The sequence below is a fragment of the Streptopelia decaocto genome (assembly GCF_964273445.1).
Source record: "Streptopelia decaocto genome assembly, chromosome: 3".
Taxonomy (NCBI): Eukaryota; Metazoa; Chordata; class Aves; order Columbiformes; family Columbidae; genus Streptopelia; species Streptopelia decaocto.
In genome coordinates this window covers 115,944,329-115,970,677 of record NC_138656.1, presented here as the reverse complement: position 1 = coordinate 115,970,677, position 26,349 = coordinate 115,944,329, and the positions used below count along the sequence as shown (strand labels likewise).

The 26,349-nt window shown below is 37.9% G+C and overlaps 1 protein-coding gene across 1 annotated transcript; it reads left to right on the top strand.

The window, feature by feature from the left end:
- Positions 1–8,385: 8,385 nt before the first annotated feature.
- RHAG (Rh associated glycoprotein) lies at positions 8,386–24,656 on the top strand. The gene is made up of 10 exons (XM_082048351.1): positions 8,386–8,573; positions 14,555–14,738; positions 15,673–15,823; positions 16,019–16,166; positions 16,904–17,070; positions 17,981–18,118; positions 18,961–19,082; positions 19,703–19,788; positions 20,406–20,479; positions 22,461–24,656. The coding sequence occupies exons 1-10, from the start codon at positions 8,441–8,443 to the stop codon at positions 22,536–22,538; spliced, it is 1,281 nt and encodes a 426-aa protein (XP_081904477.1). The 5' UTR covers positions 8,386–8,440; the 3' UTR covers positions 22,539–24,656.
- Positions 24,657–26,349: the final 1,693 nt, after the last annotated feature.

Genomic DNA, 26,349 nt, shown 5'->3' with positions numbered 1-26,349 from the left:
AAGACTAACAAAGATGTCCTGACACCTGCATTAATAACAAGTCTTGAAGAAAGACAATTTTTAGGAAAAATCAAAGTAACAGATTGACACAGAAATGGCCCATATTAACTTGCCATTCTCTTACTGATGAGGAACTCACTGCTCAACACATGAAAATGAAAATGGCTCTTTAAAATGCTTATGATAATATTTTGGGGATTTTTCCACAGGAACAGAAATTATCATTTCAAATCAAATGACACTTTTTCTGTTTTTCTCTTTCTGTTTTACATTTGTCAGGCATTGGAATAGACTGCCCAGTGGAGTGGTCAATGAGGCCATCTAGTTGGAGGCCTGTATTTAGTGGAGTGGCTCTAGGGTCAGTACAGGGGCCAGTATTATTCAATATATTCATCAACAACTTGTATGAGGGAATAGAGTGTACTATCAACAAGTTTGCTCATGACACCAAGCTGGGAGGAGTGGCTGACACGCCAGAGGCTGTGCTGCCATCCAGAGACCTGGACAGGCTGCAGAGTTGGGCGGGGAAAAGTTTAATGAAATATAACAAGGGCAAGTGTAGAGTCTTGAATCTGGGCGGGAACAACCCCAGGTTCCAGTATAAGTTGGGGAGCAACCTGTTAGAGAGCAGTGTAGGGGAAAGGGACCTGGTGGTCCTGGCGGACAGCAGGATGACCATGAGCCAGCACTGGGCCCTTGTGGCCAGGAAGGCCAATGGTACCTGGGGTGTATCAGAAGGGGGGTGGTCAGTAGGTCAGGGAGGTTCTCCTGACCCTCTACTCTGCCCTGGTGAGGCCACACCTGGAATATTGTGTCCAGTTCTGGGCCCCTCAGTTCCAGAAGGACAAGGAACTGCTGGAGAGAGTCCAACCCAGGGCAACAAAGATGATGGAGTGGAGCATCTCCCTTATGAGGAAAGGCTGAGGGAGCTGGGGATCTTTAGCTTGGAGAAGAGGAGACTGAGGGCTGACCTCATTAATGTTTATAAATATATAAAGGGTCAGTGTCATGAAGATGAAGCCAGGCAGATTTAGCTAGACAGATCAGTTGAACAAACTAGTATGAAATATTTTTATCCAGTCTTATATGAGTTATTTAATGCTGGTTAACATGTCTTAGATGTACGTGGAAAGTGTCTTAAGAATGTGGCATCTAATGAGCTATGGCATAAAAACCTGTATCTTTCACAAGTGGGTATGAACACTTCAGGGACTGAACTTTTCCACTGAAATTATTTTTCCTCACATGACCATACTCATTTGCCCTCAATTCATTTTAGTTCCTCCAGTGCTGGCTTGTTCCGGAAGGGGTATTGCATTTTAGATAGTAAGTTGGGTTGCTGTTTCTCCTTGAATTTGTGCTTGACCCATTGTAAGGAAATAATAAATAAATCCTGTCAGTTCAATAGCACAGGACTCCTTCTGGGTATTCAGTGATTTAATCTCAACTTCCTGGTAACTCAAAAAACAGTAATGTAAATTAATTCTGAAGGTCACAAATCATGTCTTACATTAGGTCAGTGTTCAAGTTACAAAGAAGTCCCTACTTGCCCAATATTCAGACAATTGAAGGATGTGTCAGTTTTATATAGGAAAAATAAAAAAATATGGGAATTTCTTGTAGGAATTTTATTATGTGCTGGTTGTTCTACCTACATTTATAAGTTTTGTCAAGGTCATAATGATTAGAACTTGTGGATCACTTTTAAAGCATGCACGAAATGCACAGTTTATGTTGGTTTTTAACTTGTGGTCTGAGAGTTTACAGTGCTCATTGAGCCATCAAAATCAAATATTTACTATCTCTCTGACTTAACAAGTCTTCATGTAGGTCAGACCAATCACTTCATGCGTTGCCACTAAACGGCACCTTAGTGCTGTGCCACTGAGAACATTACAGCTCAGCCTCTGAGAGGGTGATGTTTATATAAATGATGAAACTGCCACATGTAGCAGGAGGTCTTCTGGGATCAGCTCCCTGGAGCCTGTTTCCTACAGTCTCAGTCTACAGACACCCTCTGATCTGGCTGCAATAGGTGGGTTGTTGTACAAAAGTGAAGCCAACACACCTTGTCATTGAGGAATATTCCCTAACCACCCTCTTTGACTCTTCATGCATGCATTGCAATTATTGTGGCAAACTTAGCATTATGTAGGTCAGTTAAGATTTCTCTACGATTTGTGTACTCTGCAAGGTTTAGTGGAGAGAGAAACACAGAATCATAGAAACATAGAATAGTTTGGTTTGGAAGGGACCTTCAAAGGTCATCTAGTTCACCCCCACTGCAATGAACAGAAACTTCCTCACCCAGATCAGGTTGCTCAGAGCCCTATCCAGCCTGACCTTGAAAAATATCTGTAAAAAACTTGGTATGAGCAACAGAGGTTCCTGGGTCACAAGACAGGGATTGTAAGTAACTTGTCACAGACAAGGCAAATAGATGAATACACTTCCCATTACAGTTACATCACCTAATGTCATAGCTCTCTAGAGTCACTATTTCTCAAAAACATGTTTTTTTTGCCTTTCTCAAAGGGAAACAGAACCCCACTGATGTGCAAACTGAGGCACTTAATTTGATCACTTAAATGATTAAAGTGGTATATGTGATCTGTGCATAAGACCATTAAAAATGTCTTGTATGTCTAGAAATTACTTTCCACAATGTGGCATTTGGTAGCAAGAGAAGCAAGGGAGGAAAAAAAAACTGTTAGAGAAGAAAAGAATTGGTAGAGAAAAATCGCGTTACTTGCTAGGAAGGGTGAAACTAGTGAGTGAAATCAGTATGTTACAGAATCTGTGCAGATTCACTGATGATGAAGCTGAAAGTCAACTTAAATTTTATCTCAGCAGACAGATGAACATACAAGGGGTTGCTAGAAACTGTTTGGAAGACTTTGTGTAAAACGTGATCTCCAGGTGAAAGGTAATTCAGAAAAATATGTAACTTCCTTGCCAGTGGAAAACAACCCTCAAAAATCCATGCTGGCAATAACTCTATAGCTAGCACAGCCAAGGAACCCTGAAAGCAACATTGAAAAATTACTCTTTTTTTTTCAACAGCATCCCTCCTACCAATCTTCTACCAAAGCCTTTGATTTGGTAGAATAAAACTTTCTGTTTCCATTTAAATCTTGTCATATGTTTTAGGATATTTTTGGTTTTATTAACATGAATATAAAAAGAACACATTGAAGGCAACAAATATAAATCAAGTGATGTTGTAGAATGTCTGCAATGCAAGAAAACTTGGAGATTGCCCAGATTGATGTACATTTGCATTTGCTGATACCAGTAAGAAGAGTTGTATCATAAAAAGTCAATGAGGAACAAAAGACTTCCCCTCCGTTTCCCTGACCAGTGCCCTTTTCTAGTGCTCTTCTGGTCAGATATAAAGAAAAGAGTGAACACAAATACAGGTGTATTCACAGGTCTAGACTGGATTTTGAAACCTAGAGACAGTGCTCAGTAAGGAAGGACAACTGAGATGATACATTGCCCTGTCTGAAATCATCTCCTTGTGCTTTTACAGAAACCTGCTTGCCTTTAGAGCAAGACATAAGAAAGGGACTTCACACTGGCAGGAACAGCACCTCTGTAAGAGCCATCTCAAGTGCACAGACACAATTAAGAACAGAGGACTGATGAGGAGCAAGAGAAACATGAGAAAGGACAACAGAAACACATGATTTACCATTAAAGTCTTTTGCAAGAAGCATCGGAGACTTGAAACATTAATCTCGTTTAGACTATTTCTTGTTGTTTTCTCAGGACAATAGGTAGAACTTCAAGGTGTGTGTAAAACATCCATTTTCCCTGGGGTAGTCCCTTTTTTATCATAAGAGCAGTACGAATTGGCCCTTGTGTAAGGGAGAACAAACCCTGTTATCTCTTGTAAACAGCTTTCCTGCAACTTTGGGATACACCACAACCAAAAGTTTATGCTTCTGTGTTTTATTCCTTCTTTGCAACAGTCATGCAATAAAAGCAGAACATGAAACCGTGAAGTCTTTAAGCCCACCATGCTGCTCTTCGACAAGGTACGCTTTGGTCAAACACAGCTTAACTGGATGTAATTCTCTGACCTATTTCATTTACAGGAGAGAACAAAAAGACTGAGTAATTCCTTCTAGCCTTAGTCTCTATCAATTGCTAGTGTACTGGAGAGAGGAAAATCATTGTATAGTATTCAAGTAAGGTCTCCCATAGAGAAGGAAGTTTGTGTGCTTTCAAATGGAAAAGCAAAACAGTTACTTCAGCAAAACACCCTGTAATAACAAGGTAAAATAAACTAACGTATTTTAACCTGTAATTGCTATTTCTCCATTGTGTTCCCTCCCTGTTCTGATGGACATCTTAGTGTTCTCTGTAATAAATTTTTAATGGTGCATTAATGACCTTATGTTCCCCACATTTGTAAGAAATAAGACAAGAGGCTCATGAGATTGATATGGATCCAGTCAAGACAATTTCATTGTTGCCAACCAAAGAGTCAGAAAACACACTTACTGTCACCTTGCTCTTCAAGGTGAAGGAGACTATTTAAGGACTGCATGGACAAACTGCATTTACTCGGTTAAGTTTTCAAATTGAGGTGGGGTAGGTGTCTGCTGACTCAAAGCATTAAAGTTAACGTTTAATGAAAAAACTCTCCTACCATGACACTCAGAAAGAGGTTAAATGTCAATGTTTTCAAAAAAACTGACTCAGCTCAAAGTTCAAGAGATCTAAGAAATATTTCTGTCACAGTGCATAGGCAAGCTGCACCTTATCCTACTTTTCTGGTCCCTGTAGCTGTGTCCACAATAATGGCATACACCAAGAAGTAGCTTAGATTGGCATGCTTTCGGGTCCACATTATTCACTGAGGGATACTCATAGCTCAGACTTCTATGAACTGAACTCAGAATTTTAAATAACATCATCAGCCGACATCAATTCTCTTCTAGGAAGCATCATGAAGCTGATTTGAGTCTGGGCTAGCCAACAAATATGACCAAAAGGTCATTGAGCACCCAGTCCTTGCATTCATTCACTTGGTCTATTTAGTCCATTTTAGTCATCTTCCTTTAAATCAATTGCTCTTGGGGGTTTCTATTTCTCTCTCCTGACTTAAAAGATAAGCGTTACTTATTAGATTAGATAGAGAAAAGTATAGCATAATGTCCGCCTGAATCTCAAAAATGTCCAATGTTGGGGAATCCACCACTTCCCTGGAGAGATTATTTCTGAGGGCTGACTGTTCTCATAGTGAAAAATTTCCCTCTTGAGTCCAATCAGAATCTCACCAGGAGTAACTTGAACTCATTTCCCTCATTTTTTCCATGTCACTCCTTGTACAAAGAGAGGCTTCATCTTCTTCATAGCCAGCCTTTAAACACTGGAACATGGTGATGAGGTCCCCTCTAAGCCTTTTCTTCTCAAGGCTGAACAAGCCCATTTCACATAGACTTCCCAGTCTTTGATCATCTTTGTGGCCCTTCTCTAGCCCCTTTCCAGCCTGTCCACACTTTTTTGTATAGTGGGGACCAAAACTGAACACAATATTCCAGGTATGGCGTGACAATCACTGAGCAGAGCAGGATAATGAGTTCTTTATCTCTGATGATGATGGTTTTGCTAATGCAGTAGCCCAGCTCCACCCTCTGGTTAAAGCATCTTCTTCCTTGTGGCAGGAAGGAAGGGTCAATTCCTTGTCAATCCTTTTTGCTTAAAGTTAGTAACAGCTGAAGTTGAATGTTGACAGATTAAGCCTCGTTAATGGTGAGAAGTGTTTCCTTTATTTATAAAAACAGATTTAGAGTACATAAGTATTGGAATACAATTTCTTCAGAGTCCTTAATCACATGTAAATCATCTATACATATATAGGGTCCTTTATCTGTGGCCTCAGTTCACCTCACCAGGAAAATAGCTGAGTTGCTCTTTCAGGGGAAAAAAAATAAAAGAAAAAAAAAAAAAAGGGGTGAGGTACACTAGTACATCAGCTCTCTGACACACACACGTTGGAACACAGCTTTTGTTTGTACACTCAGTTAACAGATTCCTGTCTCATCCATGGCAAAGGCCACAGGAACTACAGCAGAGCAGACTAGACTACGTTTGGCAAATCGTTGCAACTCTTGGCTGAGAAGCCTGATCCTCAGACAGGTTTCCAGAGGCAAGTCTGGATGCTTAAATCTGAATTCCTCACCAAAGTCTTGCATTGTAATCAATGAAAGGAAATAAGAATCCCTAAAACATTCAACGTCTTTTCCTAAGACAACTTTTAATACAGTTTAGACTAATCATTTTCTTGAGTTTCATATAATATCCCATTAAATATGAAGGCAATATAACATGATTGACTTAGATATGCATGAATAGTCTTTCACTATAGATGTTTGTGTCTGTGTCCATCTATGTGTGTTTATGCACCTGTCTGCAATTTAAGATATAAAGATCTAAAGTAGTAATCTCAGAGAAAGTCCTGATTGAATGAACTTGACTTAACCGATTTTAGAATTTAAACATTTATTACAAGGCACTTTCCCGAATAAGATATCAAAAGGGAGCATTTTCTGCCCCTCTCAAAGGGCTTAATATAAGGATTGCACACATCATGTGAGAGTTTCACTGGGGAAAACATTATGTAACAAATAACACAAGTTATTCATGGCTGAGCTGTGGTGAAAAAACAATGAACTTTACTTATGATTTTGTTCCTTTTTAGTCTCTTCCTGTGCAAATAAAGGAGCTCACAGGTCCTTACATTCAAATGTTGTCATCCGTCTTATCCTGTGGTAGAGCAAGGTTGAGCAATAGCTTTTGAACAGAGCTCTGCTTCCTCTCATTGAGCTGTTCAAATGAAATACAGTCGTTACAAAAGGAAAAATACGTATATCCTTATTTCAGCTTTGCCACTCTTACATTTCATTCTGTGATAGACTGGTATGTTCTTCTTGCTAAGTAGGTTGGTTTCCATTCCAAATCCACAGAGCTTTTTTCATGGAGAAAAAGCTGAGATCATTTTAAACTTTGTTTGGTCAATGGTTTAATTCTACTCTTATACTAGAAGAACTGGGCGGTGCCAGGGCTTTTATCCTCCCTAAGGTTAAAACAACAGGGGCAAGTAGGCTTAGTCCAGGAGTTACCATGAACAGGTAACCTGAAAGGTGTCTGGTGTCAGCCACCCTGCTGGGCAGGCTAAAGATTGCCAGCTACCTAAATTGGCCTCAGAACAAGAGAAAAGGCCATAGAGCAGAAAGAGTTCTTTAAATAACTTTTCCAACAGTAGTCTCACCAGGGCAGCAGCCCAATGATGTAGCATCACCTCCCAGCATCCATAGATTATGCTGATTTTTATACCCAAATACTTAAATAGCATTTTATTACTGTATCCTAGCACTACCACTTCGTTAACAATTTGTTTTCTACTGCAATATTGTCCCCTTTTTTATTTTAACAGATAGAATTTTTCATTAAATCAAGGCTCCTAGAATACAATTTTGGCCTGTCCTCTGAATACTGAATTAACAGAGGCTAAGTTAATCAGTATCACGTCAATAAAATATTTTATACACAAAAGTTTTTAGAGTCAAGACAAATTTTGACAAGCAAAGTGAATCTTAAGAACAAGTGATCATCCAACAGTAATCTTAGTAAAATTTAATTTGCTTCTTTATTAATTAGAAAGTTTACAAACTGAGCTGTTTAAAGCCACTTAAGAGGTTAGGTCTTTGCCTTATTTTCATTGTCTGAGCTAAGGAAAATGCAAAATATTTTTTTTTTAAAAAAAAGGCCTTTTCAAATTATTTTTAATAATCTAGAGCTTTATTTTCTAAAAACTAACAATATTTATTTTTTCTTATGAAGAACTATAATTATTTCATAAATAAGTTCATAATGATAACCTGTTCGCTATAAGTACTTCGTTCACTGTGAAATAAGAACAAGTACTTCTTTAGCCTGCTGAAAGAGATTCTCTCTGCCTACCCTATCCTATATGAACAGACAGGACACTATTTATGTTTCATTCAAGACAAAAAATTATTTACCTTTTAAAAGAAAAGCTATAATTGGAATAAATAATTGACTACAGGAAACACAACTGACTGTCACTATGTTCCTTACTATGTGCAGCAAACCAGTCTATGTGAGATTTTCCTTAGGCTATTTCCTTTATGAAATACATATAAGAGTGAGAAGCACATCTAAAAACAGCTAAATGAGCTGGTTTGCATTACAAACTGAAAAAACATGTAAACCAGCATTTCATGTGCAGAAATAGCCTGGAAACTAGAAATTGTTATATTGACCCATACTGTTTCCCTCCCATAGTGGGTGTGACGGTGTGTTCACCAATCTCTCTCTTTTTTTTTTCTATATCACCCAGATCCACTGAGTTAGACAGCTCTACTGAAAGCAAGTGTCTTTTATCAGGCTCTGACAGCCACCTGCAATGTCTTCAGCCGTTGACACCAACATGAGGTTCAAGTTCTCGATCCTGGCTCTTCTTCTGGAAGTGATCATCATTGTTTTGTTTGGGATATTTGTGGAATACAACAGCGTTGCCTCTTTAACTTTATACCCACGTAAGTGTCATCTAAGATTTATAGAATTTAGAATTTCTTTAAATGAATCTTAAGCAGGATTTCTGAATAACTTATGAGACTTAGTGATATAGCTAGAAAAGAAAGGCATGCTTTGAGGCAAATAAACTTTTTATGAGATATGAAAGCAGCCTCAAAGGCTTCAAAGGCAAATTCAAGTTGAGCATCTAAGATTCTGAAAGTTGTTAACTGCTGAGAAGTTAGCTGTTTGGGGAGAGAAGAGTCCTGAAAATAGTTCTAGTGTTTGCATAGAAGGTTAAAACTTGGAGAAATATTAATTGCCTTGAAGAATTCTAGTGTTTTCCAGAGATGGATGGTAAATGCTTCTTGCTGGACCTTCTATCCTGATTACTGTATCAAATAATGAAAATGAACAGAACATTTCATTACTATGATCCAGGTTTCAATAGGTTGTCTTATGAGAAAGTGTTACACTACAAAAATGTCATCATTACAAAATGTGTTTGCAGAAACTGGACTACACGAAGGGGAATAGTTTTTGTCACAAGGTGGATAACCCTCTCCTATCTTTCAAAGCCATGGCTTAGTTGCAGAGAGTAACGGTTCAGCCTGCAAATGTTTCTGTTGATTTGTTTTTCTGCAAATGCTTTATGAAGTTCAGGGAGAAAGTTTTTGTCCTGAGAAGTAGCTGCTGACTTCTCCCACCCTCCTCCTCTTCATGCAATGATCAGACTGTTGTAAATAAACAGAAAAATAAGTCTGCAGAGGAGCAGCCTGTGTCTTGATTGCAGTGTTGAAGGTCTGTTGTTCATTTTCTTGGCTCTGATATCTTAATGGTTTGTAGCCCTGATTGCAATCCTCTTAATGATGATTGTAATGGTACAGAACCACTTGCCTGTGTGTAGTACCTATGTAATTTTGAATGTATCCCTCTTTTTGTCTCATTCCAACTGGCCTTTCAGTGTCTGTCGCACAGGAATGTGATCTTAGGGTCATTTCACTCCCTAGTAGTCTTGTGTTGTGTATTCTCACACAGACCACTGTCCACTCGAGAACAGTGAATACACAACATTATTCAGGTTCAGATGCAAGTCAGCTGAAGAACATCAGGGTCTAATTGCTCACATTTAGATTAACTCCACTGAGATGCAGCAGTATCCTAAAGACAGAGGAACTTAGGCTATGCCCAAACCCATTCTCTTTCTGAGACACAGCTTGGCCATGTCCATGATATCGAACTATCCCAGCTCCTAAATTAGGTGGCCTTATTTAGAGGATATATTGAAAAGGAGCTTTGTTCCACCATCATGCAACAGGTGATCACTGGCCCAAGCAAAAACTATGCCAGAGACCGCACTAATAATTTGACAGCACAGAAAATTCTACTCTGGCACTGTTATTAACACAGCTCTTGCCTAAAACACCTGTCCACCTGCCTCTTATCTGGGTGTACCCCAAACCAACATAACAATAAATACAGCCACAGAACAACAGTGTTTTGGGCATCTTCATATACTTTGGTAAGCCAGAGGGATGCTATCTAGGACATGGGTCCTTCAGACTTAGATTAAGGTCTATTTGCACCTCAATAACAGAGAAAATTACCTTTTCCAGTTTGAATATCATGCTTGCTGGCTCTGCATATTCTTGGAATCTCCCTAACCAAGGAAAGTGAAGAGAGGTACATGGGATCCTCATGCTTATGTCAGTAATCTAATAATCTTCAGTGGCCCTTACAGTACCATAGCATATTTCTTTGTAAACTGTGAGTCTTCTGGATGGAGATTGCTTGTGCCACATGCATCACCACAGGTACAGTGTTTCCTTGGAAGCTCATGAGATAAGCTGCTCTCACACTTAAAAAAATCCTCTCCCAGCTATTGTGTGGAGCCCCATTTTCTTTTTAATTTACTATCTCAATTTTAAAAAAGCATCAGAGAGAAGGCAGAAATATCATCAACAAAACAGAGAAAAGCAAGTGAAATAAAAAGCAGGATTTCCTAACACCTGAGTTTTCACTTTTAGGTCCTCTTACTCTCAAACTTCCCTGTCTACAAATTGCATACAAGAGTACATTTTGCCCAAGGACCCAGCAGAAAGTTAATACCATGGTTGTATAGATGTATTAGTACATATCCTGAGCCAGGACTTCCCCTGAGTTCACAAAATGGTGGGTTCAAACTGCTTCCCATGCTGTCCCCAGGGATGTTAACGCATCTGTACCTCATAGATTGGGTTGTTTCACCCAGGTATCAATTTATATTCTCAGAATTGTAGTGCAGGCCCTGCTTTTATATGCCTTACATACCTCAGCAGCATGAATCCAAGCTGTTTCAGTATTTTTGGGCTAAAGAAAGATGAAAACAATGATTGAGAATCACCATAGTTTTGCACTCAGGTAAGGGGGCCTGAGCTGAGATCATTCCCTAAGCACAGCTTTGCAATATATCTGTTTCTGGTGGATGCAATTACAGGCATGGCAAACTGGATGAACAACTTCAGGTATGCCATGCCAGTAGAATGGGAGGACAAGGGTGCATGGTAGTTTTGCAAGCATTCCTAGAGGATTTCTTTACTGCTGGTACCCTGTAGACAATGTCCTGTTAATGACTCATGGCTTAGGAAAACTTATGTGCCACTCTTGTTCAGGGTTCTGCAGTTTACTCCTTTAGGCAGCACAAAATCATAGTTTTAATATAAACCTAGATGTCAGAAGCATCTTTACAGTGAGAGTGACTACATTTGGAGACCTTGCAGTGGAATTAATATGTTGGTCTTGGACAATCCTTTAGAATCTTGTGCAGTGGTTTTGTCCAGGATCTGTTGGAGCATTTTCACCCATCTTTATTTTCCTGTCTCACACAATAGAGGTACCATGCTTTGTTAAACATGGCTAGTTACCAAAACAGTTTATTACAAACTGTACTGTTTTGTCCAGACCTATTCTTTAAAAAGATACATAAGAGGTAGTTAAAGCACAATGTACAGGATAGATTAGTTGAGGGTCTTCACTCAGCTTGTGAATTTGTCCTCAACATCCATGAATTAATCAATTTTAACCAAGACTTTAAGTATTTTTTCTAAGTCCAAACAGCTTTAAAACATTTTTGTACCCTGGCTAACCCTCAGCAGGACTCACGATTACATGTCAACCAGCTGCTTGTTTCAAACAGAATTGCTGCTGATCTTCAGGGCTGGGGTAAGATTTCGATAAATAAAAACACCTTTCAAAAGAGACCTGATCATGCAGAAGCCCTGTTGATGGGCATTAAGAATTAAACTCCTCAGTCATCAAGGTGCTTTTGAAACCTGTTCTTTTGCTCAAGTGTAGAGTCAAGTTACTTCAGTGGGAAAGCACCTTTTACTAATCTAGACACAATTTACTGAGATGTTTTACATGAGTGGGATTGTTTTGATGAGAATAATTAATATGCTTTGTCTGCAATGATTGAACCAGGAGATTGCAAACAAGAACAAGTAATACACTGAATGCTAACAAACCATCTGCTCCTCTAGAAGACTGGGAAAACTTTCTTACCTGGAGCTGACTACTCTGAATGGGCAAAACAAAAACTTTATCAGAAAGTCCATGGCATAGGCTGGTTAAATAATAAAAAGAACAGAAGTGGTTCATTTTCAAATGTACGTCTCATTTTGTGCATGAAACTCAAGTTTGACGTAAACTGAAAACTGTCGAAGTCATGTATCACTTTGATTTCCTGTGCTTAGAGTTTATTGAATACATTTCCATTTTCTTCTGCTAAAGTAAAAAAAAAAGGTTACTTTTTTACATGTTACTGTGCAGCTTTAATGGTTTTCTCCTTAGTTCTGTATTTTATTGGAAACATTAACAAGCTTTTAATAAAGTAGTTTCACAAAAGTCAGAGAAATAACCTGGGCCACTTCTCAGATGTGAAGATGCTGATCCCACAGGTTACTCAGTGAATGGTTAATTATAGAAAATTACTTTTAAAAGGGAGGGAAAAGGCTGGTTAAACATTCAGTTTACACTCATCCTCAAAAAGCAGGGGGGGAGATACAAGGTTACTTCTTCCCTTATTTGACATATTCCTCATGTGACCTGCCAACATATTTTTGTCTTACTTAAAAAACAAAAAGGTGTGTGATCATCTGTACCTAAGTTCATCAGGTGGTGGTTGAGGAAGGCTGGGAAGACTATCTGCTCTCACCAGCACTCACCACTGCTTCGTTTTCCAAGGCATTTAGAGGAGAGTTGCTCTAGATGTGCAGTTCATCACCACAACCAAGTCAGGCACGGAGCCACGACTCTGCATTTCTATGGCACAGGAGGGAGGATGGACAAACAAATGTACCTGTCAAATGATTTCATGCTAAATCCTTTTCCTAAACAGCCCCAGCTGATTGCCTCTGACACAGGAATATGGGCAACTTAAGCAATATTTGGGGTTCTGCATCCACTAAGACACTAAAAACTTCGCTGCTGGTAGGATCAGGAAGGTTGTATTAGTGTGGTTTTTTATACTTTCCCCAGACATACCTTTTTCATCTCTTGCTAAGTCATCTGTGGCAAGAGGGTATGTTGATCTCTAAGTGAGACAGTTATTTTCGCACAGCATTGCAATATAAAATATGTAAATATATCAAAATTAGAAGCTCAAACAAAGTTAAACCGATTGCGTGTCTTTAAAATAAGTGGAAAGCACAGCATAAGACTTTGGCTAGTAGTTCTGGGAACTGAGCAATACAAAGGAAAATTGGAAGCTTCCAAAGCACTTGCAGGGGCCTAAAAAATCCCATTGCTGGCTGTTGACGTCAGGAAGTAAATGTAAAAATGTCCAGACTAAAGAGGAAGCAAAAGGATTGGGGATTTCTACAAACCACCTGCATTTCCCCTCTGTTTTCAGAGGTGTGTAGCCCAGTGTAAAGGACCTTACTACATGCATGCTTGTATTTCAGTGCTAGTTTAGGGTTGGAGTTATGACAGTGCAAATATAATAGAGTTTATTAGGAACCTCCAGTAACAACTTAAATTTTTGGACCCTCTTGTGGCTAAACATGGTAATGCATATGTCAAAACTATAGGAATGCTGAAACTATGTAATTAGGAAATGTAACTTTAAGCCAAATATTGTACTAACCAGGTCAATATATCAAGTTCTTCCCACATATTTGCATGTAGCAGGCAATGAAATAGAAATGAAAAGAAATAGTTTGTCTATACTGAGGTTCTTAATAAAATCAAAGAAAAAGCTTTAGATGCAGGAATCAAACCTGTTTGGTATAGAGTTCATTAAAACATATAAAACACTGCAGAGTAACAAAGTATTTTAAAATATAAGATATTCATTTTATGTTGATAAATTCAGTTTGTTTTAAAAAGCCTAAAAAAAAAAGAAATTAAAAAAAATAACAATATTTTAACAAAATTCATATTTGGAAAAAAAAAAAAAGAAGATATGTTTGAAGGAGGGCTAAGTATATACTGATTAGCAATATTAATTCACTATCTTAGACCTTATTTTAAATGCCTTTTCCTTTTACCCAGGTAAAGAAATCAATCTCTTATACAGTAATTCATAGAGATCACAAGTGAACCTTTGCGCTGGGCCAACTAGCACTCTACAAAACAAATCCCATGTACAATTTTGGAGTTAGCAAGAACATGCTGGATGTGTCAGCCTTTATTTGAGGGGAAGAGAACTTCTCTGTAAGAACATGAAACGGTGATGTTCCAGGTAGCTTCACACGCAGAGAATATTTCCAGACAACTTAAGTTTTCTAGTATAGAGATCTAGCATTCTTTCCATAATGACACAGAAAGGGATAAAATCAATAAGTGACTCTTGCATATTCCAAACACTCAATCTTCCGCTAGCAGACTGGTCATGAAGTGGTGAAGGATGGATCACACTAATGACATGAGTTTGGAACTCTTTTCTATTAAATCCTCATTTGTTCCCACCTTTCCTCCCTTCATAGTCATTCTTCATAGTCACGACACAGAAATGTTTTCCCCTCAGTCTTTCAGGATGTCCAGGTGATGATATTCATTGGATTTGGTTTCCTGATGACCTTCCTGAAGAAATATGGATTCAGCAGTGTTGGTATCAACATGCTCATTGCTGCCTTCGGTCTCCAGTGGGGAACCCTGATGCAAGGATTTTGGCACATGGAAAGAGGGAAAATTCATGTTGATATTGGAAGGTACATGTGAATTTACCAAAACTGACATTTCTATCCCTTACAATATCAGGAGAAACTATTTCCTCTTGTCCTATCACTTGTTGCTTGGGAGAAGAGATCAATCCACTCCATGCTACAGCCTGCTTTCAAGTAGTTGTAGACAGTGATAAGGTCTCCCCTCAGCCTCCTTTTCTCCAGTTCCCTCAACCGCTTCTCATCAGACTTGTGCTCCAGTAATACTTCCTCTCCCATTCATCTGTTCTTCTTCTACCAAAGTTCACATCTGCAGCTCTGTTTTCTGAGACAATTAGTAGACAATTTTGAAAGAAAGAGCATCCAAACACCATTGAGGGGCAAGCAGAAATAAATAGTTTCTTAATACTTACAGACAGACGTTTTAGAAGTATCCATAAGTTAGTGCATCTCTGTGCTAGAAATTTTGATAAATTTCTGTTCTTATTTATCTTTGCCGTTTGCCATAGCTTGTTGACACTGGTTCTTCCTGACAGCTAGTACAAATATGACACAGTGACAGAAAGACATTCAAGGCCTTTGAAATGGGCTAAATCATCTGACCCAAGCTAAAAGTTCCCTGTCTTCTTTGGAGTCCAAGGGACAGTAAGAGCTGGAAATATCCCTGAGCATCTGCAATGCACATCTCATGTTTCACTATAATTTCAACCAGCTAAGCACATACATGGTATAAGCAGGAGGTAACCTTCCCACACTTTTTCCCCAGCAGCTGGTAAAATCCCCACAAAACCCATCCTGAAAGGTTCAATTTAATTTTCATAGGATATTGATGATTTTATATCTGAAAAGTTAAAGCTCTATCGTTTTAATGATATGACAGGCTTTATACCATAGTTTTATTTCAAGTCCATTTAAACTGATTTCCTTTTTTCCTGCGCTTTTGTTTTGCTTTGTTTGGTTTCATTTGTTTTCTTAACTTCAGCATGATAAATGCAGACTGCAGTACAGCAACTGCTTTGATTTCATTTGGAGCAGTCCTGGGGAAAACAAGTCCTGTTCAGATGCTGATCTTGACAATTCTGGAGATCACCATCTTCGCATGCAATGAACATCTAGTCACAAAAATACTTCAGGTACAACTATTTAGCAATTTGTTTGTTTGTTTCTAACAAATGCTTTTACTTTGTAATAGTTCCAGTTTACATATTCTCAATTCTGGTTTCTGCCATAGAAAATAAACCATTAAAGTCATCCAGACTTCTCCTGCATCAAATCTTCATCTTTATGCTGTATGAAATTTGTGACATTATTTTGGGTCCCTATTACAGGCAACAGATGTTGGAGCCTCAATGACTATCCATGTTTTTGGAGCTTATTTTGGTCTGGCCGCAACCCTCGTCTTGTATCGTCCTGGTTTAAAAAACAAACATGAAAATGAAGAATCTACCTATCACTCGGACATATTTACCATGATTGGTACGTGAAGTAATAGTGAGTGTTGATCAATTCATCCCTTTTTATCTCTATGTTTTTATGGTGGCTTATTATTATGCTGAATCCATTTTTTTAAGTATACTCCTAGAGACATACTCTTTTATTTGTCTGATGCATACCCAATATTTTTAGTACACATATTTTTTAAGTTTTTCCCTGATTAAAGAAAGATTAAATTAAGGATGTGTTTTCATTGTGCATTAGTAGCGACTACCTTTTTGTTAAATATTCTGTTATGAGCAGCATTTCTACAGAAAATGACCATAAAGAAAAATCAGTTGTGCTAATGAATGTTTTAGAAACCATGCATATATCTGTTCAAGAGAGATATTCGTAGATCAATTTACCAGCCAGAACTATCAGTTATATCAATAGATGTTTAATTATTTGTATGTGAATTGTCTTGCTAATGCATCTCATCCTGGTATGGTCTTCACAGTGGTGGTGAGCTCTGGCGGTGAACGGGACATTACAAGGGGTCACAATGTGTTAAAATCTTCCAGTAAGATTTTATAGATACCATGTGTCAAAATGACAGCTGCCAGTGTCAAAAACTTCTGCATATTATATTATGCTTTCCAACATTTGGGGTATTACATGCTTCTTATTGATCACCTTCCGCATTTCTTGTAGCTTGTTCTGTTGTGTTGGATCTTTCACATTGAAATACCCCTTGTGACTGAACAGTCTTTGTTGCGTTTTGTCTTATGTTCTTCCAGGTACCCTGTTCCTTTGGATTTTTTGGCCAAGTTTTAACTCTGCCACTGCACCTGAACAAGCTGATCAGATTCGAGCAGTTGTCAACACTTACTATTCCTTGGCTGCATGTACTGTCGTAACATTTGCCCTCTCCAGCCTGCTAGATCAAAGAGGCAAATTCAGCATGGTAAGAATCAAATCACAACCTCTGTTAAATACCTTCATCACTTTATAATAAGGATGCACAAGCAAATTCCCAGTGTCTGTGAGCTCTCTGGAGATTTTGCTCACACTGTGGGCAAAACTAAAGCTATTACACTTCTAAAATTAAAAATATCAGATTGGGTCCTGAGGCAACCCACCCTGCTTTAGGTAGGTGATGTGGTTTCTCAATGGGATCCCTGAATCTGGAGAGTAAAGTTCTCTCAGACATTACAGTGATGGTCCTGCTCCCTTGTTCTTTCTTGTCCACAGAACCTGCTGGATCATAGAGACATTATTACAACATTCAGGTGGGCTTCTGAGTCTTATTCCAAAGAAGATCCTACATAAGTTAACATATTGCGATAGCTAAAATAGTTCTCTCAAGACAACAACCTGTTCCCTGCCAATCTCACAGTGCAGCTACACAACAGGCAAAGCCAATCAAGGTTGAGGCGACCAGCTTTCCAACCTTTTATCTCCTCACCCTGAAGTCCAACCCCAAGTTTCAACCTCTTCTTTCCAGCAGTATTTATCTAAGTCCAGTGTGAGCAGGCACAGTTTAATGAGCTTGCAGCATTTGCTGCTATTGTAGGAGACAGGTGTCGCTGTCTCAGCCTGGCTTCTCAAGAGGTCAGATGAGCTTTAGTGACTTTGCTAAAGTTGGACTTCATTAAACTGGCACCAGTTTTCTGCTGCCTTAGAGCAGCTTTGAACAAACACTCTGATAGTGTGGCAGGAAACTCTGTCTAAAATTCCTGATCTTTCTCCATTGGAAAGACCCCACCTGAAGAAAAGGAAAACTTCTGTGTGCAAGCAAGTCTTACAAGTCATTCAGCTCTAAAATAGTTCTCTGTTCCACATATATCATCTCCACCTCTGTACTCTCTTCACAGGTTCTCATTCAAAATGCCACCCTGGCAGGAGGAGTAGCAATTGGAACCTGTGTTAACCTGCCAATCCACCCTTTTGCTGCCATGTGCATTGGGAGCATCGCTGGAATCATCTCTGTCCTTGGGTTCCACTTCCTCACTGTAAGTATTGAGGACCTGCCTCTGCTCTCATTGACTTATTGCTTTATTGCCTTTACTGGAGCTCCCTTCATTTGCTAGACAGGGAGTTTACTGGCTGATACAGCATAGAGCATAAATTCTAGATAACTGTTACTTTGAAATCAGTGTGATTTAAATATATGCTTATGAGCTAATTTCAGTCTATCATCTAGCTAAAAACAGAGAAGGATCATGAAGATAGTAGTGTTCATCAAAGTTGGGATTTCTCTTCAAGCAACTGCCAGAATTTTGCTCCAAGCCCACATTTCATGAACAACCTCCACCATAAGAATTGTCTTTCAGATCAGTGAAATAAAATTAATTAAATTTCAGTCTTCTAATATTTCTAAATAGATCTGTAATTGAAAATACTTTTGAAGTATAAAATGGAAGCATTTTGTAAGCAAAATTTAGAAGCAAAATATTCTGACTAGAACTGTCTAAACTGCCATTTCCTCATGGAGAAACATTCTGGAAGAAAATACCTGACTACTATTACAGGTGTTTACATGTTACTTAGCCACCCCTTTCAACCTTTGCTGCAGTGGCTGAAAATATTAGGAATATCAGTGGAGTGTCATGAGTTTTGTACCATTATTTTTCTGATGGAGGCTTGGACATTTGTACCATTATATGTACTTACTTGGTTTTCTCCGCATATAGAGAATTTCAGAGTGAAAGGGCAGGTTTTATAGCTAAACTTTTCATACATTAAATAAGTTAAATTGTTTCTTGAACTTCTGAACTGCTTTCTTTTGCATATCATTCTATAGATAATGGAAGACTATAACTCACTATAAACTTCGTATTTCCCCTCATTTCAGCCTTTGTTGGCATCCAAACTGAACATTCATGACACTTGTGGAGTTCACAATTTACATGGCTTACCTGGAATACTGGGAGGCATCACTGGCATCGTGGTAACTGCATTAGAAGAGGAAGTTAGGTGAGTTATAGAGAGAAAACAGAAAGGAAATTTCCACCTTCCTTGGATCTAATTATGATTTTTTTTCAGAAAATGCATCTTTGATTTGATGTCAGACACCATGTTCTGGTTTAAATGGGACCTTTCTTGATGTCCTGCCTTTAACACACTGTTCATATCCCAAGGTTGTTCCAAATTAAAAGCTCAAATAAAAATAAATAAATTTAAAAACATCATAAAAACCAACATATAGAAACATTCAAACATACAAGAATCATTTTTATGATTCTACAGTTATACTGCTGGTAACTGTAAGTTTTCCAAGAAAGTCAGTAAAATGGTCTATTTCCACTGTTTTAAAAGACTAAGAAGATGCGATGGTGGTCTTTTTGAGAAAGGTGAGCAATTTCTAAAGGCTTACAAGATACTAATAACCTTTTCAAAGAACATGTTTTCATCTGTAGTCTAAAACAGAACCAAAGTAAAATCAATCCCACATGATTTCTGTCTTGTACACAACAATGCCACCTGTGAGCCATCTTGTCCAGCAGACACCAACTACAGTGTTGTAAGACCAATTATCATTTTCAAAGTGTAACAGTTTTTTGATTGTTAATGGTTTGTTTTTCTGCTGTTTTTAGGCCAGGTGTCCGCCGTACTCCTGGCATGCAGGCTGCTGCCCTGGGCAGTTCACTTGGAATTGCACTGGCAGGTGGAGCATTGACAGGTCAGTACAGCAACTGAAATAAATGTGAATTTAGAGGTTCATCCATGGAGAACTTCAATGTATCAAGAACTTCATGTGTATCATGCAAAAATAGAAAAATAGAAATAACGCATGATGGTACATGGGCAGAAACTTGAATATGGAAAAGCAGCTTTCTGATAATTTTTTTCTTCAAGTGAAGGCCTAGATATCTTACTGAATACATGTTTCAAAGATACTGGGTTGTATATATAGAAATGGAAAGATGTTGTTCTGGATGGAATTCTTCTCTGGATTCTGCACAGAAACTAGTTTGAGATTGAGACATATTCATTTAGGTGTCACATGTTCCATGTGATTGTGGATACTTTCCAAACAAAAAATCAAGCTGGAGTAGAAAATTCCAGTCTGAAATCTGGGAAAAGTTTGAGCAATTAAAAACAAGATTTTATTCATGTCACATGAAAAAACCTGCATCACCTCTCATTATGAGTGGTCTGATGTCCCAAGATGGTTGGGCATTTTGACAAACTAGGAAACAAGTCAGAAAACTTAGATGACTCCCCAGGGAATATCTGAGGAAGATTTATTTTGGTATTCTGTCAATTTTTTAACATCTGATGCTGTTTTTCTTGCAGGTGGTATTCTAAAGTTGCCCTTCTTGGGACAAGCATCTGACCAGAATTGCTTTGATGACTCTGTTTATTGGGAGGTAAGATACACCCTTCCTTTATTTTCATTATGTTGGAAGATGTACACCACACTGCAGTCCTGCTCTCCTGGGGTTTGTAGTTTGCACACAAGAGTCAGCTCCCAAAAATGTTGCTCAGGTTATGAATTTATCAAGGGCACCTTCAGGATCTTTTTTGGACTTGCTAGCTAGTCATGCCATTTATAATACATTGGACTAACCTTGAACAAAAAGCAGAAATGGAGCCAACAAATTGTGACCTCAGTGGAGCTCTTTATCTCTCTTTTCAGTGCTCTCTGTGTTGGGCACCCTCTTCCTTCCTGTAATTTAAACACGTTATATTTGTGGTTTTGGCTAAATGGTGCTGCTTTTCTAGTGTCATCTAGAATTTCATACTAAATGAAATTTCTTCGGTATCTGTAGGGTGAGTCTCCCTCAGGCTGAGCAGAAACACTTCTGCTACCTGGCTCAATGATCTGGGATTATCAGAAGAAGACAGGTCTCGTGGCACTATTGTTTTATGCATGAAGGCACAAACAATAAGGCTGAGAAACAAGTACATCTGAAATAGCCCTGCTAGACTCCCTTTCTGCTCAATGAAGAAATTACTCTAGATACTGACATTCATCTGAATCCTTCCAGATCTGTGTTAGGTTACGTGAATTAAAACCTTGAAAGTCTCTGTATTCCCCACTGATTATGAAAGACATTTCATTGCCTACCTCAAATGTGGAGCTCTATACCACAGAGACCTAGATTTGTTCGGCTGAGTCCCACATACATCTCTGAGTTGGATGCCTGCAATCCAAAGTAGCAAGGGATATGATGAGAGGAAATGGCCTCAAGTTGCAGCAGAAAAGGTTCAGATTGGATATTAGGAAAAAATTCTTCAGGGAAAGGGTTCTCAGGCATTGGAACAGGTTTCCCAGGGAAGTGGTGGAGTCAATACCCTGGAGATATTTAAAAGATGCGTAAATGAGGGTATTAGGGACATGGTTTAGTGCCAGTATTAGGTTATGGTTGGACTCGATGATCTTAAGGGCCTCTTCCAACCCAAATGGTTCTATGATTCTAAGTGCAGAGCAGAAACTCAGATGTACCTTTACTCTTGGCTGACCTAAGAATCTCCCTGTACTGTTTGTAGGCTTTCTGCCCCTCCCTGCATTAGGGACTGGTGACAGATTCTTAATTTAGACAATGTGAATTTTAACGTTTATGCCAGGACAAATTCAAAAAGGCAAGACAAGAAGAAATATATGATACACATTTCTTGTAAATAAAATTTGTGAACTCAAAAGGAGATTTTATTAGGTTTTTATCAAATTAAACTCCAATATGAACCACACAATTTGGCTTTTGGTAATAGAAAGTTTGCAATCTAAGGGGAAGTTTTGAGCCAAAAGATCGGCTGTAACAATGACAACCAGAAAAAAAACGCCAACTTTTAATGACAGCTCTGCAAGTCATTCACTGTTTGACCTCAGGAAAGTCAAAACACTGTTCTTCAGCAAGACCTGAAATAGGCTGTCATATGTAAAATGATAAAAAGTATCAGGGAAAGGAAAATTTTAAAGTGTGGCTGAAGAAATCACAGCCTGCTCTATTGAATGCCATGTAGTATCAGTAGAACTGCTCAGAAATACTCTGTTCTATGTGAGCTTTGTCAGGTAATGGGAAGAGACATTGACATGTGGCATAAAACACCATTTGTAACTCATTAGAGATGGTCACCTTGTTTCTTTAGAGCTTTTTGAAAATCCCAGGTATTAATTTTGCACCCTCATAGCTAACACTAGTGTTAAGGAATTCTTCTATTAAGAAAACCCTGAATTCATCCCTCAGAATTCAGAACTGGTAGTTCATGTCAGGTTGGGTCAATGTTAATAAATAGACACATAATATATACAAACAGAATTACATTTGTAGTGCACTTAAGTCTCCTTTTATGGCAAAAAGAATTTTATAGCTTATCAACTGAACTCTTCTCTGATTTTCATGGCAGGTTCCAGAAAAGGAGAAGACACATGAAATTCACTCCAACAACCATGATGAGCACACCAGATTTGAAGCCACTATGTAGAAAAATAGTTAATCTATAATATTCATCCTAATGATTCTCTTTTCAGTTTCTAATGCTAAAAAATGACATCTGAGTATTGCCCTAACTACACTAAGAAGGGGCTGTATATAGCTATATTTTTGTAATATGAAACAGGCTTGTTTTTTGAATATATAGTCATTATGCCAAGGTCAGGTCAATTAATTAGATCCTTCCAATATATTTGTGCATCAGAAAAACCCACCACAAACTGCTCTACAAACTTGTCTGTATTTTACCTTTCATCAACCTTTGTGTTTCAAGCCTATTACAAGATACCATATTTAACTTTTCAAATTTCTGAGTTAGAGTCACATCCTTCAACTGCTTAGAGATAATCAAGAAGAGAAAGATTGATTTTTTTTTTTTTTTTAATTTGGATTCTAACAAGATTTTTACCAGAGCATCCAAGATTAACTTACAGAATATAGTGATTGATGAGGTACACTCAGTGACAATATGAGTATAAAGATTCTTTGTTAATACATTTATTGAAAGGGAGAAGAAAGCAAAATGGTGAAAATTTCATTATTGGCATAGATTTATTTAGATTGTTTCAAGGACATCCTAAGGGAATTGAGTAGGACCTATGAAAAACAAGTAAATACATAATAAGTCTTATTATGTTCAAGAGTAATAAGTGGATATTAGCATTGTTAATGTCAGTAGATATAAACTGAATTAAATATTAACTTCAAGAAGAGGCATGACTTGTTAGGAACTGGTCAGAAAGCACCTCTGTTCAACCTACAGAAGACACAGTGGAGAACTTCAGTGTGGTGAGTTGCTACATTTAAAGTCACTGCCTCCTGAAACAAGAAAAAGCAGAAAGAAGAAAGTGGAAACTAAATTAGGAAAAATTAACTCCCCCTGAGAAGTGATTATAATGGCTGCTCAATTAATACAAAAAAAAATAAGGTATCTGAAGGAATTCTGTGAGATGACAGTAGCTGTGGAAGCAAAGTCACACAATGGTGCCTACCTACATGGGTTAATCCATTGAGAGACAATGGACGGGAGATGAAAATCTAACAGAAAGATCACAGTGCCTCTGGGCTACCGCTGATGTCTCAAAAGGACACACTCCAGTGGATGAGTTTTCAAGACTTTTTAATATTAGAATCTTATTTCAAGTCTTACTTATCAGATATAAGAGGAAAACTCTGCTCATATAAAATAGCACAGATCTCTTCCATTCTGCTGATGTATTTTTCCTTGAAAAAACTTAGAAAGATACTGAGCAGGGCTGTTCCCTATATTATATGAGCTCTATACTGCTATATATGTTGGATTTCTATCTATGAATGAAAATACATCTGTTGTAACATACTTTAGTTCAGATATGCTCTTTTGTAGATGTGCAACAACTGACTCTTTTCTACCTTCTTGGCTAGAAGACTTATTTTATCCTTTCAAAGTCGTCACACAATCATGGAAAAACTGAGAAGGCATTTAACAATGTAAATATTACATATGTAAAGATTTTAGAAGTATTTTGTACATTATTTACAAATACAAAGTACTGAAGTACTTGAAAAAGATTCCATATGTAGACAGACTGTAAAAATCTTAACATTGATACATGAAGCTCACCACTCAAAATCCTACTTGGAGATTCAGAGGGTCTTTTGTTCACCTACAGCTCTGAGGTAAATTCACTGATCATGAGTGTCAATCTCAAAGGAATACCTGAGTGAAAAAATACAACTCACCATGAGTAAATATTTCAGAATGATGACCTCAATAGTTATCTTTAGTACTTTAAAACAAAAGCGGGAAAAATAAACGATCCAGTTTTGTTCTCCTGTTCTCCTTCAAACCCTTCCATAGTAGTTACATTGATACAGTTCTAAAATGACATTCAGCCCTTTGAAAGCAACCACAAGGGTGATGTAGCATTCGGTGAAAATGAGTTTGACACCTCTGCTCAAGAAGGACACTGGGGCAAAGTTGAGGAAGCCAAAGAAATAAGAAGAGAGACATTGCAGCATGAAAAAAAAACTGCAATGAGGGCTGTTTGGGGTATCTGTCAAGCAGTCCTGGGACAGATCACTGCAACTTGGAGCAAGACAATAAATTAGATCTATGTTTTTGATCATCCATTCATGTTTGCTTTCCTTCTCTGGTCTCCATCCTGCTATGGTGGAGGGCTGCTGCTCGTGCACAATCCAAACACCGTTCCCTAGGGGCAGAAGCCTTAGACAAGTGCCTCAGCTCAAGACAGATCAATCCAGACCTTATGGTTTGACTGTGTTATATGAAAAGACTGGGCACAGAATTTTCCTAGCATGTTTCAGACTGCTCTTCACCCCGAATATGCATCAGATAGTACACAAAGATGTCTATGATGGTGTCATCAAGAAATGAAATATAGCAGTTGTTGGCTTCCTAGATAACCTTTGTTTTATCAGAGCTTTAAACATTACTATATTTTCAATGTGAAAAAGGCCAGTGCCTTTGAAGTGTATAGTTTGTTCCTCCTAAGATTCTTCACCCTAACAGCTCATTTCAGATGTCAGTAGCATTTTATTCTCTGTCTTATGGTATTTTTAATTTGGCTGGTTATTTCCAGATTAACCACAGCTTTGAATACCTTGAGTCAGTAGAGCTTCTTTTGTACATAGTGTGTACATAGTGATAACTTCTGTGTAATATGTTACTGGACACTAGGGTGTCCAGCCTTATGGAAGCTTAAAATAGTTTGCCCATCAATGAGGGGGTCATACACAGCAGGAAAGAAAAACCCGGAGTTTAATGAGACAGAAGGCAGAGGATGAGCTTTAAGGATAGGAGTGAAAGGTAAACCAAAGTTAAAGTACAACTGCTCTAAATTCGAGGTTCATGATGACTAGCATTTCTTGTCTTTCTCATAAAATATAGCCAATGATTTATCCTCTCCAATAACCACTGGACACTCTTTGTTCTCATTTTGACTTGTTTTCACATAAAAAAGCTTAAATAAAGTTTATTTTTTTAAGTGAATAAAAACTCATTCAGTATCAACATTTATTAAGCTGTGCATAAAAAATATCAAAAAAAAAAGTGAGTTAAATGGAAACAATGATAACTTTCAAGTTGAAATTAGATTCCACCATCAGGATGCTGAAAGTTCTTTCTTAGACTTCTGTCATTCTTGGAAGAAACCTTAGGAGACCGTTCATATTTTTCAAATTACTAGCTTTTTGGAGGTTATATCAGCTGTCCTTTAAAAGATATTTCCTGTACCCATTCTTAATCAGAAAACAGATCTCTTTTTTGTAAAGGTAAAACTGACAGAAGCTACTGGATTGGTGGTTTTCTAAATGAAAATTTTAAATTCAATGTTTCTAATGCAGTGTATTTCTTTTATTTTTTTTTTAAGAGATTAAATGTAGATTCATTAAATTTTAATGAAAAGAGAGGAGTTGGACTTAAAGAAATAATGTTTTTATCTTATTATGTTTTCCTCTCATTAGCAAGCATTTCTTATTTAAGCTAACCAAAGTTCAGGCGTTTTGACATTCTGCCCTCTTCTGAAAAACCAGTGGATGATCAGAACTTTGAAGACTCTTACAGATGTTTAGCATTACATCTTTCAGAGCAATATCTTTGTATTTCATTACTGAAAGGCAAATTTATTTCAAAGGCATTTACTGAATGTTTGCCTACAAAATTTATTCTAACATTCGTATTCAAAGCATGAATTAAATTATCAGATGATCAGTTGCATTTGTTTGCTATCTGTTGGGGACATATAGTCTTCCCTCTTTCCCATTGGAATCAACCTGATAACAAATTATGTATGATGAGGCTT